Source organism: Bactrocera latifrons, unplaced genomic scaffold (genome assembly GCF_001853355.1).
Source record: "Bactrocera latifrons isolate USDA-ARS-PBARC rearing strain unplaced genomic scaffold, ASM185335v1 scaffold_15, whole genome shotgun sequence".
NCBI lineage: Eukaryota > Metazoa > Arthropoda > Insecta > Diptera > Tephritidae > Bactrocera > Bactrocera latifrons.
The window spans coordinates 2401554-2417012 of record NW_017534963.1 but is presented as its reverse complement, the minus strand read 5'-3'; the positions used below and the strand labels follow the sequence as shown (position 1 = coordinate 2417012).

Sequence of the window (15459 nt, the reverse complement as noted above, 5' to 3'; positions counted from 1 at the left end):
TTTTAGCATTTTCATATTTTTTTATTTGAATTTTAGTTTTCGTGTTAATTTTTATTTTAGTTTTAATTTTAATTTTAATTTTATCTTATATTTCCTTCTTTTTATTAATTCAATTTCTTTTATTATAACTATGTTTAATGAATACTTTTTTGTTAAGTTATTTAATTTCTATTTATTATGTGATTCTTCTCTTTTTATTTCCTGCTTATCACATACATTGCCAACGTTTACAAATATCAATTTTGTTGTTGACACTGTCATCAAGGCTTGCATATGAGTACTTACATTCTATAAGCACTTTGTTTTCTGAAATATACTATCAATTTATACCTAATCCTTATATATAGAAAGAACGTGTCATATTGTTTGTCCGCGATAGACTCCTAAGTTACTGAATCAATTTTAGTAAAATTTAACACACTGTGTCCAGTTCGAACCAATTTAGAAGATAGGGAGTTAAACAATTCATAAATAAAGAATATAATGAAAGCTTCCTTAAATGGACGCCTAAGGCAGAAACGCTGGTAACCAGACATTGAGAAAGCAGCCTTATATTCGTAATATTTTCCAATGATATTTATTTGTATGAACATATTCAAAATTAAACCTCAAGTACAATCCCTTGGATACTTATACCGACAAAAACATTTTCGCCTTTATTCATAAATAATATTTTCACTATAGTTTATAGTATGAATAATAGTATAAAATGTATACCCCAACAACGCGTCGTCGGATACCCTACTATATATATATATTTCTCAGCAATTATTATGTTTGTTGCAAATTGCTACAATTGACTTTTTATACAAATAAGCAAAGTAAAGGAAGACTGCCTAGATAAGAATGCCAACAAACTTGACTTAAATACTTCTCTAATCTTATTTTTGTTATGAATAACAATGATTTGACAATTTACCTCACCATTTAGCGTATTTCGTTGACTAATCAACAAATTCAGCAATGTGTGAATTTTTGTATTTCGGGTATATGAAGGATCTACATATAAATCTATATATAATATACATACATATGTATATATACCAAACATACTTGTACATACATTTGTATGTATGTATGTTAACTATGGACTTTTGCATTTCTTGTGTGCGCTTTTGCTTACGTAATTCGCGCCCCTACCTGTGTGCATATTTGTACTTATATGTGTATCTACATTTTTTAATAAAATTTGCGGTAATTTTTCATGCAATTAGCTTTCATTGTGGTCGGTGAAGTGCCTTTAGCCTTGAACTTGATTAGGAAAAGACGTGCAATGAACTTCAAGTCTTGTGGTATTATTTGTTTTTAGGAATTTATAAATAAACTTTCGAGCATATGCGAGTATATGGAAATTAGTATTCATAATTTTTAAAATTGAGCTTTAAGTTTTATATAACTTGATTTTGCAATGTGTCGGTATAAAAATATAATTATTTTATTATACCATTTTCTAGACAAAAAATTAACTTAAAATTTTTACGGTTTTTTTTAGTTAGAACTTCGTTAGAAATCTGTGGTTAGGATTTTTAGGTTTATTTTTATGGGGTATTTCATGTCACTTTTGATATATTTTAATTCGAATTTTTTTTTTAATTTTTAGGTAAATTTAATTACTAAAGTTTCCTAATAAATTAACCGGATTTTATTAATTGAGTCAATATATTTCACTATACTTTAAATGTGATAAAAAAATTAATAAAATTTTTGATGTTCAATTTATTTATACTAGTAATAATTAGCTTAATTAGTGAAATCTTCATAATTGGCAATTTATAATTAAATTGAATGCGAGGAATTTGAAAAATTAATTGTGACTTATTTGAATGCGAAAGTAAATTAAATCGTTGATATTAATTTAATATTCGTTTCAAAAGGTTAGTTGATTCAATTAGTAAATTGTCTCATAAATGTATAGCTGCAATATCTAATTGATTAAATTAAGGGACTAATTGACTAAATTATGGTGCTCTCTGAACTTCATCACACAACTTATTAATTGCTTGATTAAATTTCACTACAATTTAGTTATGAAAAGAAAAAAAAATTATAAAAAATTTTCGAGCTAAATTTAATTAAGCGCACTTCAATTAGATAATTAATAAATCTGCTCAATAGACAATGAGAAGTAAAATGGCTTGAAGAGTTAACTGAGTTCGATTTGTATAGAAATTAGTTAAACTAAACGAAAATCATTAATATTAATTGAATATTTCTTTCAAAAGGTGCCTTAATTTAGTCAATTAGTAAATTGTCTGCATATATACGTATAGCGGGAAATTCATGGTTGACTAAATTAAGCGGTTGTCACAGAAAGCTATAATCGTTTACTATTAAGTAAATTAAGGCCCTGTCCAATTAATTGAGTAAATTAGGGCATTGTTCGAAAAATTATGAGATTAGATTAATTTATATTTATCGAAATAAATTATGATTAAAATCAATTAATGAAACTGAATAAGAAAATTAAGTGCCATAATTTGAAAAAAAAAAATATGTGGGACCAAGTTCAATTTAGTGAAATTCCAGACAAATTAACCTTAATTGAATGAATTAAATTTGGCTGAAACAAATTTTATAATCCACATGAAATACAAAAATTATTTTGCGATAATTAAATGATTAAAACCCCAAATAATTTGAATAATTGTAATAAAAWTTTCAATAATAAAAATTAAAAAAAAATATTTGAAATTTAATTTAACAAAATATAATAAAATTAATTTTATTATTCACGCAAATGTTTGAATACATGAAATAAGGTAACTTTAAATGATTTAATTGCCAATAAATGAAGTGAATTAAGCAGGAAAAGTTACTTGACGAAATTTAATGAAACTAGATGAAATATAATGAGATCCAATGGATATAATGAAAAAAAAATTTCAAGTAGAATTAATTTTTCCAAATTTGATATTTTTAATTCAACCGAAAATAATTTTTTTATGTTTTCCGTACCGTGTAAGTGTGCATTACGGGTGAGCCGATATCCTCCATCTGCATGACCTTGCTGTCTTTCTTAACCTCGCCACTATAGAAGCTCTGCTCGGGTTTATCGAAACCAGTCAGGGTTAGTGTAACACGTTTCACCACTCGCACTTCTAACTCTTTTTCGGGCTTCACATCGCCAATATGTTGCGACGTCGTATTGACAAAGACGTGAAACGTAAGTTTACGCTCATCATTCTCCAAACCGCTGGGATCGAAACGCAGCGACACGTAAAGGGCCGTATTGCGCTTCATCGGATTGCCAAGGCTACAGGCAACCACCGTGTCGTTGAAACGATTGCAGGTTACAGAGTTCTTTGAAAAAAAAAAAAAAATATATAAATATTTCGTCGATGAAATTTGTTAAAATTCCGATGGACTCACCGTACGTGAGGCGGCTATGTATGACACGCTCTTTTGATGCACGACAAACAATTGTGTCTCATAAGCCGAATCCGCTTTATTCAATACGTTTACATTGACACGCGTCTCATTCTTCTCGCCCAATATCAAAGCATAATTGTCATCTGCAAATAAGTGTGGTGTATTGGAAAAAAGTTCTCCTACCATTATCTTCCATATTAACAATTATGTACTCACTCTCCATATTCAAATCCAATTCGGCGTTCAATATTAGATTACTCTCACAGATATCATCATCACCACAATCCTTTTGGAATGTACCTTCGAATTCAGCAAAAGCCTGTGTTTGATCCAAAATTGGATTCAATAGTTCTAAGCCGGAACGTGGTAGCCGCGGCTCCACAATTGTATAATTCAAACGAAACTTAATCGGGCTCTGTATATCTTTGGTATTCTCTTTGATATAACCGGTGACTTGCTGACATGTCTGGCGTCCATTGGTACGCACAGTAACTTCTCGTTTCACCACATTGCTATGCTTAATTTCGCGATCGAAAAATACACGCGAAAACTTCTTATGCCCACCAAAAGTTTCTGCTTCGACTGTGTACAGTAGACGCAAATCCTTATTAGCCGACGCCGGTTCATATGGTTCAATCGAACAGCAGGCTTCAAAGGTGAAACATGTAAGGTTTGTTGAGGCATCATGCAAGCAGCCCGGTTTTGCTGGATCAATATTCCGTAATTCATTGCTACGCGCTGTGGTCTCTATATTGATGATCGGTCGTGAGAGTAGCATAACCACAGCCGACGAATTGTAGGCGCCGACAGCTATATCCGGGTAAGAGTTACCATCTAAATCGGTGCCACCACTTATCGAACTGCCGAATGTATGTAGCGGATGTGGCAATAAACCGAGATCTGAGGCTTGTATCCGTTGCGCGGGTTTGCTAACCAAACCAGTACGTGATCCCAAATAGATATATACCACACCATCACCTTCGTAAGGTGCACCCACAGCCAAGTCCTCACAGCTATCCTTGTTAATATCACCGATATTGGCGAGCGCTAATCCAAAATGACTTTCCATAGCGCCGGTCAGCTTGAGCGTCGGTTGCGCTGGCAGCATATCTTTATCGTTTTGATATATATAAACTGCGCCACCTTCGGATTTATTAAAATAGAATGGTGCGGCAATGATGAGATCCGGTTTCTGATCGCCATTAATATCGGCAGTGGTCAGTTCATAACCAAAACTTGATCCGAATTGTTCTCCCTCGAGTATCATATTAACGGGTATGGGATTAGTATTGGCTTTGTTAAAGATCACCACTTGCCCGTGTCCATTAGAACGCGGCGCTCCAGCGGCGTAAGACATACGATCGCCAAAGTAACGTCCACCAGTGACGGCCATGCCTGCGGTAAATAGTTTTTGGTTTTTGTAATAGATGAAAGTTATTATTTGTAATTGATGATATGTTGTATTTGTAAACCAAAAACGTAAAATTCAGTATCCATTTATGAAAGAAGTGTTAATAACTTATATTAAATTTAGAAAATCACACTGAGAACTCATTTCGAGCGCACCGAACATCCTTTGAAACATGAAAGTTGAGATAATTCGGAGAAAATCGTCCAACACTCGGAAGCAGACTATACTAGCTTTGGGTAAAATAAGCGAAACGATCTTACGTAAAACGGCACGATAGCCGATACGCGAATTTAATGGCAAATCTTTTCGTTACTAGTGGAGAAAGCAAAGTTCGAAAATTATTGCTTTCCGCCTAGAATAATCAGCATTAAATTTTATCGCAAAAATTAGGTGGAAAAAGGTGTGCTAGAACATATTGATACCTCCACGGTAGATCATTGTCGATATCCTTCCGGTAGTGCTAGTATTCATATACTTCATGACTTTCAGCATAATAGTCGATGTTGTTCCGAGTTTTTTATATAAATTATATATTTTTCAGGACTAAATATTATTGATCGATTTTATATATATTGACTACGCTATGTTTTATTTTAGCAAAAATGTTAGGTATTGGTCCTATTATCAATGGCTTTAATAAAAACCTACCTCGAGAGACACTTGGAATGAGAAAACGATTCACAAAAGATTCTCGAAGTAATTGCGATGATCAAAAATTTGTCGAGGGGCTAAAGTCAGTTACGGCTCTGTTTCCTGATTCGCAGAAGGTATGATTGGCGAGATATTTCAATCTCAGTCTTGTAAAGCCTGAACAATGAAGGAGAAAGTGCCTGGATGTTTCCAGCTCACCTTCTTCCGAATATATTTACAGCCTTACAACCCACGAATGTCTGTTGGACAATGTCCAACAAGAACTCCAACGATCGCGACTAGATGAGCTTTGCTAAGGAAAACCAGTTTAGTCGATCTTTTACGTTATACTCTCAAAGTTCCAGCGTAAGAAAGCAAGACAACAAGCGAGATCCAGCTAGCTCTCACTGGGGTGAACATGGTACATTTGCTAACTAATCGGATTTGCGATTCCGCTATGACTAGGCATCCAAACGAAATCAATGAAGTAAATAGCTTGATGCTAGTGCTAGTGCGGGCATACACACTTTGACTAACTTTGAGTGCACAGTTTGCGAGCTCAACGAGTATCGCGAGTATCGCCGCAGTTCGAAATAAGTATTCAAGTTTTGATGTGATTTTTGTGAGTATGGAGGGGAAATTATTGCTAGAAAAACATTTCAAAAATGCCGCGGCCGACATTTGAAGTAATTTTTATTGTAAAAAATATGAAGGTTAGACATTTGCTACTAAGAGAATGTTAGACATTAACTACCGAGGGGTTTAAGCTAATAGAAAAACATGTTTTCTATTTTTTTTTTTTAGCTTGTTTCAATGAACAAACCACCGAGTGGGATTATGCGCACAGTTAAGTCAATAAGTTAGGCAAAGTGTTACGTAGAGCTTTGAATTGCTGTAAGCTCATTGAATTGTAAGCACGTCTTGTAGTATGCTTATTTAATGTATATTAGGAATATCGATGGTCTCAGCAGTGTTTCATTATCATTTTCGCCAATTACTTAATATTATCTATTTCAATGCTGACTTACCCAAGTAACTGTATTTGTCCACCGGTGATGTATTTTCCAAATGATCACCATAGTACATTGTCTTATCGCGCTCCAAATATTCACCGCCAATTTCCGTAACAAACACAGTGCCGCGCCACGTGAAGGGTCCTGGGGAGCCCAGCACCATGGTGTTGTCATCCAGCAGCGCACCTGAAGTGCCCACCTGACAAAAGCCGTAGTCTTCGTGTTCTCTGCACGGAGTGAAAAATGTACAAAAATAACAGTTAGCAGTAAAGTGAGAAATATAACACAAAAAACTGCAGTTGGCAAAAGTGAGTCAGGTCATGGGGTTCGGGGTGAACATTGTGGTGAGTAAATTAATTCATTACGTGCACTGGCTACAAGTACACAACTACAGTTGTGTAGGTATCACAGGTTGCATGCCACCCACGCGTACACACCTCGTTTTCTATGTGTATATGTGTATGTGTGTTTGAACACGTAAAGCCATTTTGGAGTAATGAAAATTGTACATTACTCCAACGCCAGCCGACAGTGGAAAATATTGGAGTGGTCATAGACACAAAGGAAAATATGCAGATAGACGAGTGAATTAAAATTATAAACAAAAATAATTGAAAAAATGAAAAATTATGCTTGCATGTGTGTAGCACAATGGAAATTGCAAAGTGTGGCCGCCAAACCTAGAAAAAATATAAATTATAATAAAAAAAAAAATAAAAAATACTTAACTTTGTTTGCAGCGAAGCTGGAATACCCTTCAGAAATAACGACGTTTTTTATAGGAATGCTATTAAGGTAGACCGACGCTATATTTTTCCCGCTCTTTTGACATTTCTCTTCAGTAAGGTTTGCCATTTCATTATAGAACGATACGATTCAACAAAGACACGAAATTATTAAAATTTACTACCGAAATTCAGAGTGCGTTGTGACGAAATTTGCCAAAAGATCTTGGCCTACAGCCTTACAAAATCAAATTGACGCAAGAACTGAAGCCGCTCGACCACCAGAATCGTTCGTGAATTAGCCTGAGCAACAACTTGAAAATGATCCGAATGATCAACGAAAAATCATCTTCTACGATGAGGCTCATTTCTGACTGACTGGTTTCGCAAAAATATGCATTATTGATCAGACAGCAGTCCACACGTACTCCATGAGTCACCATAGCATTTGGTGCGGTTTATGGTTCGGCAGCGTCATTGGACCGTAGTACTTCTTTCATGATGATCAAGACCGGCACGATAATATGAATGGGAATCGCTATAACTCAATGATAACCGAATATGCTTGGTCGGAATTGGATGATATAGACTTGGCATATAKGTACTTCCAACAGAACGGCACCACAAGCCACACARCGAATGTACCCATCGATTTTTTGAAAACCAAGTTTGGTGAACGTGTTAACTCACAAAATGGCCCCGTCAATTGACACCTCGGTCGTGCAATTTGACGCCTTTGGACTATTGTCTGTGGAGCTGCGTGAATCTGTGGTCTAAGCCAACAAGCCAGTGACGATTGATGCACGAATGTCGAACGTGAAATTGCAGCAGTGTCTCAACAATTTGTTCTTTCTTGGAAAATAATCTAAGCCAAATGTTGTGAAGATAACTTGTCAAAAAAAAAAATAAACTTTTCGATACAAGAGCTTGATTTTGATATATCAGAAAAAGTCAGCTGGTATGGCAACTATAGGCAATGGTGGTCCGAACTGAAAAGCTTGTTCGAAGATTATAGCGCGGCTTTGAAAAATAATCTATGTCAAACTTCGTGATGATATCTTATCAAATAAGAAAGCTCCCCACAAATTTACTTAACTTTGATCGTGTAGTTTGTATAACAGCTATAACTCAAAGAGGCCTGATAGGGGGTGATTGCAAGAGGGGAAAAGAATGTGTGCGAAATTTTAGTTTTATATCTCAGACAGAGAGACGGACATGGCAAAATCGACGACTCTCTTAACGTTGATCATAACAATATATTTTGAAGGATATCCATACAACGTTTCTTTCTGGGCTTTATAAACTTCGTGGTAAACTTAAGGTATATTAAGTTCAAATTACACAAATAAAATGAAATGAAAAATAGTGCTGCATAAAATGAAATAGACTGTCGATCGGGTTAGGTCATAGGAAGGCAATCAAACAGTGGGCATGCCGCTGATTTTTTATGGTTATAAATTTAAACAATTCGAACTTAATGGCTGAACAACAACAGCACCTCAGCCGAATGGCCTCAACTATTGTTGTTTCGGGCACAGTTTGGAGTTTGCCGGCAATGTTGATTTGTCTATTGTGTCTGTTATATGTTTATTGCTGTTGCAAATGCCTTTGTAATGACTTCATTGCAAATTGAATTGCTTGCCCAAATTTGTTGCGGCTATGCCACTGGACACCGATAGGCTACTATGTAGATATGTATCTACAATGTTCATTTGTATGTTTTTCAACTAAATGTGGCAAGCTGTAATGATTTATGTGGCATATTGTCACCGTGCGCGTGTGTGCTTAGTAGAAGTGCTGAAATTAATTTGCACAAATTATACACGAAATTTGCGAAATGGTGTTTTTGACCTCATTGCGAGCGCACGAAAACTGAACGCCGTCAGCTGGCGGCATAACGACAATCGTTTTACGGATCTTTACTTTAAAAGCGCAAAGTTTAAGGTGTGTAATTACTGCGTTAAAGTGCTTACTTTAATTATGCACAGTACGTTTTTCGCTTGATTATTGTTGCACTGCAATAAAGGATAATGACAAGTGCTCTCAGCGGGATGCGACCGCGACCTTCAATGAGGCGCCACATACAATATGTTGTCACGCGATGGTGTAATCATTAAAAGTTTTTAAGATAAAAGGCACAAGGTCGCCGTGTGTGAGGTGAATTGATAATAGTTGATGGTAGCACACCGCTAGAACATTTTTCGTTAATGTTGGATGGACTCCCATCCCTTTAAACATATTTGTTAATATATTCTTTTTCTTTATTTCATCTTAGTATGAAATGTCCATTTAGTAGAACTTGCATTATTCACTACTACACATACGAGTATATTCGAACACTAGGTAGCGTCTCAGATTTAAGACATTGCGAAATGAGTCTAATCTAAGTTGAATTTTAACATCTGGCTCTTTATAGATCAACATTTAGTTTCAGTAATATGGGAATGAAGAAAGTAAATAAGTTGCCTAACCAACAACCGAAAGTTCGTATCTTTTTTTTAAGGTGAACACTCATCATTTTCTTTAAATTCACAGAAAATATTAGGAGATCGAGAAAATGCTATAGACAGTTTTGAAAGCTGACCGCTATTATTTTCTCCACTTAAGGAGATGGATGGAGCCATGTGTACAAGTGCATGTAAGTGAGGAAAGTTCACAGAGCGTTATTCACTTGGAAGTGGCCAGAAATGATCCCTTTACATATGGCTTAAGCAGCTCACGTCTACGGGTCTTTGACCAAGTATCCTCAGTATAGTCGAAAAACATCAGTTTAAAGGCGAGCTAAAGTGAGAAGGCGAATCATCCCTCCACTGGCATATATGTTTGGTTGTGCGCTGGGTAAGGGACCCGCCACGTAAAAAAAATCCCCCACTGAAAAGTTCAAAACAGCCTCGGATGCTATTTCGGATTAAGTAGGAAATTGAGAAGTAAGATCCTGTCACGATAGAAAAACCCCAAGTCACTCAGCATCCCCGTGCTGCTATATGGTGCAGAGGAATGGACGTAGATGACGTCTGATGAGATGAGTTTTCGAAAAAAAAAAGGTTCTGCGGAAGATTTATTATTTTTCTACATTGGCCACGCCGAATACCGCAGTCGATGGACGATGAACTTTACGAGAAATACGGCGACATTGACATGGTTCAGCGAATTGAAAAACAGTGGCTGCGCTGGCTCGGTTATGTCCGAAATGTCCGAATGAGAGAAGACACTCCAATTCTAGGAGTATTCGACACAGTACCCGCTGGGGTAAGCAGAGCAAAAGGAAGACCTCCACTCCGTTGGAAAGACTAGGCAGAGAAGGACCTTGCTACATTTGGAAACTACGCCGATAAAGAAGAAGCAGAAGCAGGTCATCAAATGTTATGGGTTCAAAAAACGATTTCAAGAAAGATTCATGTTCAAAGTATTGTTGAAAAACTCGATGAACTTATGGAAAATATTGACCAGGACCATCACATAATCATCAATGACATCGCTAAGGAACTTCACATTTATCATGGTCATGGTGTTGAACTATTTAAAAAAGGCTGGCTACAAAAGAAGCTTGATGTTTTTGTACCACATGAATTAACATTTGCAATTCTTTGCTGAAACGAAATGAAATCGAAACATTTCTGCAGCGAATGATAACAAGAAACGAAAAGTGGTTCAAATATGCCATGATTGACGCATCGAAAGGTTATGCTGAGTGTTTCGTGGGATTGGAAAAGAATCATCCACTATGAGCTGCTCTAACCTGGTTGAACGAGATTGAAGCAAGCAATCGAAAAAAGGGCCAGAACTGATTAACAGAAAGGGCTTCGCCTTCTATTAGAACAAAGATAGACCCCACACATCTTTGATGAGTCGGAAAAAACTTGGAGAAATTGGCTGGGCAGTTTCGATGCATCCACCATATAGTCCTGACCTTGCATCATCAGAGCACCATTTGTTTCGGTCAATACAGAACTTCCTTAATGGAGTAAAGTTGGCTTCAAGAGAAGCCCTTTCAAATTATTTGTCGCAATTTTTCAGTGAGAAACCATAAAAGTTGTATACTGTCTTTAGCAGAAAAATGGCAAAAAGTAGACGACCATAATGGTACAATAAGTTGAAGTTTTATAAGAAGTACGACACGATTTTTTAGACTACCCAAAATATATTTTAATAGTCACGCGTGAGAAGAAGAAAAGCTCTAGGCTGCCGCAGAGAAGAAGGATGTCTGTCATACATTGAATTAAAAAATAATATTGGTCATTAGCGTAACTTCGGCAATAAATAACAAAAACGTCAATATAGTCTTGGCAAAATATTCTGGATGACGATACCGACAGATCTATGATAAGACCAATACATTTGTTAACAGAGAAACTCTCTTAAAAACAGAAAAACGCTAAAGCATATTTACCATTCCTATACATAAGGAAAAAATATATACATATGTAACCAATGACGTAAGAAATGTTGGAAGAAGGAAATAATAATGAAACATGACACATCAAATTGTTAGATAATATAATTTATTCACAAATATGTACAATAGCGAACACAAAAGGAACTAACCAGCAAGGACGATGAGATAATGAGTTGACTTTATGAGAAACTGCGTAAGTCGCGACAACTTGCCACCCCAGCCACACATAAACCTTGACTATGTAAATGTAAATTTGGCATGCAACTCAAGTGAAAAATTATGTAAGCAAAAGCTGTAGCTGTGCAGGCATGCCATGACGTTGAACAAAAGAAAAAAAAAAAATAGATTAATAACAATAAAAAAGGACAACTAACTGCTCACTTTTGTATGGAAAAAAAGTGAAAGCGGGCCAAAACGTGGGTATGGTCAGCTGTCAAATGGGGCACTGCGTAGTTTGTGCTATGCTTAGTAAGACTGTGCGCACAACGCACGCACACACAGCCAAAGCAAAACAAAGCATATTTTAGTAATTTTTTTTTATATTTTTATCTATGAGAAATCGAGATGGGTACACACCCTCACAACACTGTTTGCTGCATATTTTTTCCACACATTTTCCTGTGATGTGAAGTCATAAAAAAGCATTTAGCACGCTGCTAGCCGCTGCTTTGCCTTGGCATACATATATTTCTTCCAGCGCTCTTTTATTTTTCTCCACTTTGGTTGCTTTTTTCCTTTCTTATACATGTATGTTTGTGAAATGTTCAACGTTTATCAATTTACATATTTGCTTTGTTTACAAAAAGGTGTCCTTAAATAGACCACATATTATGTATGTGAGTATAGGTGGGTATCCTTCAGTAACACGTTCAGTGACGTTTATGATAAATGAATGTGATTTCAATTATGCAAAGCAGTTTTGGCCTCATTTCATAATATATTATTTTAACATAAATTCTCTACTTTTGTATGTAGTATACTACTACCATTTCTTAATCAAATTGGCGTGAAATATTTGAAATATTTATAAGCTTCACGGTCGTCCCATATCAGGGTGTGAGAAGGTCAGTTAGAACATTATAAGCCGCATTGAGTACGGTATATTTATGTTTTTGGTATAATTTATGATTGTATTCAAGCACACGGAAATAAAGTTTTAAAATGAAGTCAGTTTCTAAGGTCGCGCGCCAATGGGTAGGCAACGTTTTTTGGCAAACCGTCTTTATAGATCAAGTTAGAGCGAATATTTGCATAGAAATAACAAAACTAAATTAAAATAATCCATAATTTGATAATAATTAATAATTTTTCACACGCTTAGCGCTAATTATGAGCACAAAATATATGTAAAATAACGAAAATATGATCATAAGTCGCTTTAATTCTTATAAATGAATTTGAAAACAAGAAAAACGTTAACTTCGATTGCATAGTAGCCATAATACCCTTCACAGTTGCTATATACAGGCTATAGAAATGCATACAAGGGTATAAAAATATGTGTCGTATGGAAGTTACCGGGTTTTTCAATAAAAGCGCTACAAAATTATTCTTTTGTATGGCCACCACGGGCCCGCTTCCAGAAGTTCAGACGCTGAAAACAATTTTGGATGTCATAATCAATATTCCTTTGCGCGTTGGCCACAGCGAATATCGTTCAGCGAATTAAAAGACAGCGGCTACGCTGGCTAGGTCATGTTGTCCGGATGGACGAAAACACTCCAGCTCTGAAGGGATTCGACGCAGTATCCGCCGGGGGAAGCCGAGGAAGAGGAAGACCTCCACTCCGTTGGAAGGACCAAGTGGAGAAGGACCTGGCTTCACTTGGAATATCTAATTGGCACCACGTAGCGAAAAGACGAAACGACTGGCGCGCGGTTGTTAACTCGGCTATCAATCAAGAAGAAGAATCAAGCATAAATCGGCTGATACTGCTGCAATTTCACGTTCGATATTTGGACAAAGTTCATCAATCGTCGCTGGCTTGTTGGCATAGGCCATAGACTTGACGTAGAACCACAGGAAATCATCTAACGGCGGCAAATCGCAAGATTGAGGCGAGGCAGTTTCGGAAGATAACACGTTCATCAAACCTGGTTTTCAATAAGTCGATCAATAACCAATAACGCATATTTTGCTTGTTGAGAAAGTTATTCAGCCAAAAATGAGTCTCATCACTGAAGATGGTTCTTCGCTCAAAATCCGCATCAATTTCAAGTGGTTGTTCAGCCCAATTCAAGAACATACGATGAATCTTGTGGCCAAGCAGCTTGATTTCTTGCGTCAATTTGATCTTGCAAGGATGTAGACCAAGATCTTTTCGCAAAATTCGCCACAACGATATAACAGAGATGCCCAACGCTTGAGGACGAAGTGTGAGGGACTGATTTGGGTCTTCCTAAATTGATGTGCGTCCCTATGAAAAAACCTTGTACTTGCTAAGTTTAGGGTATAAATATGAAACAAATAAAATTCTTTCAGTTCATAGAAATAATTTATAGTGTCAACAAAATTATAGTAAACAACAACAATATAGAATATGCACCAAGAAACCGGTGAATATAAAAGCAAGCAATTGAAATCTACATATTTAGTATATCCACCAAAAAATCACATTTTTTTGAACTTCACACTAATCATTAAAAAAAAAATATTATATAATACAAATGAGTACCCACCTCGCCACGGTGCGACCTTTACATGGCTCATACACTTCATCATAAGTCAATTCGTTGGTCAATACATAGCAGAGCCCTTGGCCATAGCGATTCTCCATCATTTTGGTGACGTAACGATGCGCGCACACGAGTGCCTATGGAACAACAACAAAAAAACACAAAACAAGACAAAGAATTTAAGTATAAGAAACCAACAATAATAGATGATAAATATAACGTAATAGAAAAAAGTTATGTAGCAACAATGGCACTTATGTTTGAAACTAGAGGGGACACCACCCAAAAAAATAATAATTCACACTCAGGAGCTATTTCAGTTCATATAACAGAAGAAAATGAGTTGGGAAAAATGCTTAGAACTAATATGTGATTTATCGCCTCCAATGCCGCTAAAGAAAGCGCTGTTTACCTTAATTAAGTCATTAACAATTTATGTTTATGTTAACAATAACAACAATAATGGCGGCGTAAATGACCGCTCGGCACACACCTCACCAGCTAGTTGGTGAGTGAATGGGTTTTGGTCGTTCTTCCTACTCTTTCGTATGATTTCGATTTCGGTTTTCAATTGTATGGTCAAAAGGTTAAGTATTTGTAGGGTTATTGAACGGTTCAATGTTAATTGTGAATTGAATGCGTTTGAAAGGAATTGTGTATTTCTAATAGGCGCGCTTAGAAAATGCTTTTAATATTGCTGTGCGGTGGTTTAAGTCGCATGTAAGAACTAAAGAATTATGCGGTAATAAATTTGTAGCATTGTATTTTCAATTATTCCAAATATTTATAAGCCTTTAGAAGGAAATTCAAAATTTTTTTAATTTTTTAACTTTTAGTTGTAATATGTTATATATTCGATTATTCTTTATTGTAGTTATACAAGTACACAAGAAGAAACGACTGGCGCGCGGCTGTTAACTCGGCTATAATCGCGTAAGCGGTGACTACGCCAATCAAGAGGAAGAAGTTATGCAAGTGAGAAAATATAAAGAAAAGAAAATATTCAAAGAAGTTAACTTAAATTGAATGAAATATATTTTTATTAGAAAAAGAAAGTATATTTCAAGTAAAAAATTTCAAGTAAAAAATTAACTAATTTCAAGTAAAAAATTTTTTCCTTTAATTTCTAACAAACGCAAATTATGCTATTTCATTAAATAATATTTTTTTATGAATTTTGTTTTATAGAAATCAGTATTCATATATTTTTTTAGCTTTCTGATTTTGCTTTTTCAAAAAA

At 35.6% G+C, this 15459-nt stretch overlaps 1 protein-coding gene across 2 annotated transcripts in view; it reads right to left on the bottom strand.

The window, feature by feature from the left end:
• Positions 1 to 15459, bottom strand: part of LOC108965885 (integrin alpha-PS1) — a 205543-nt gene that overhangs the window by 1972 nt on the left and 188112 nt on the right. For both annotated transcript variants that reach the window (XM_018928556.1, XM_018928557.1), the window contains 5 exons: positions 14223 to 14356; positions 6439 to 6650; positions 3586 to 4764; positions 3370 to 3512; positions 2956 to 3300 (listed from right to left, as the gene is read on the bottom strand). In XM_018928556.1, coding sequence (XP_018784101.1) covers positions 2956 to 3300; positions 3370 to 3512; positions 3586 to 4764; positions 6439 to 6650; positions 14223 to 14356 — 2013 coding nt within the window. The remainder of the gene's footprint in view (positions 1 to 2955; positions 3301 to 3369; positions 3513 to 3585; positions 4765 to 6438; positions 6651 to 14222; positions 14357 to 15459) is intronic.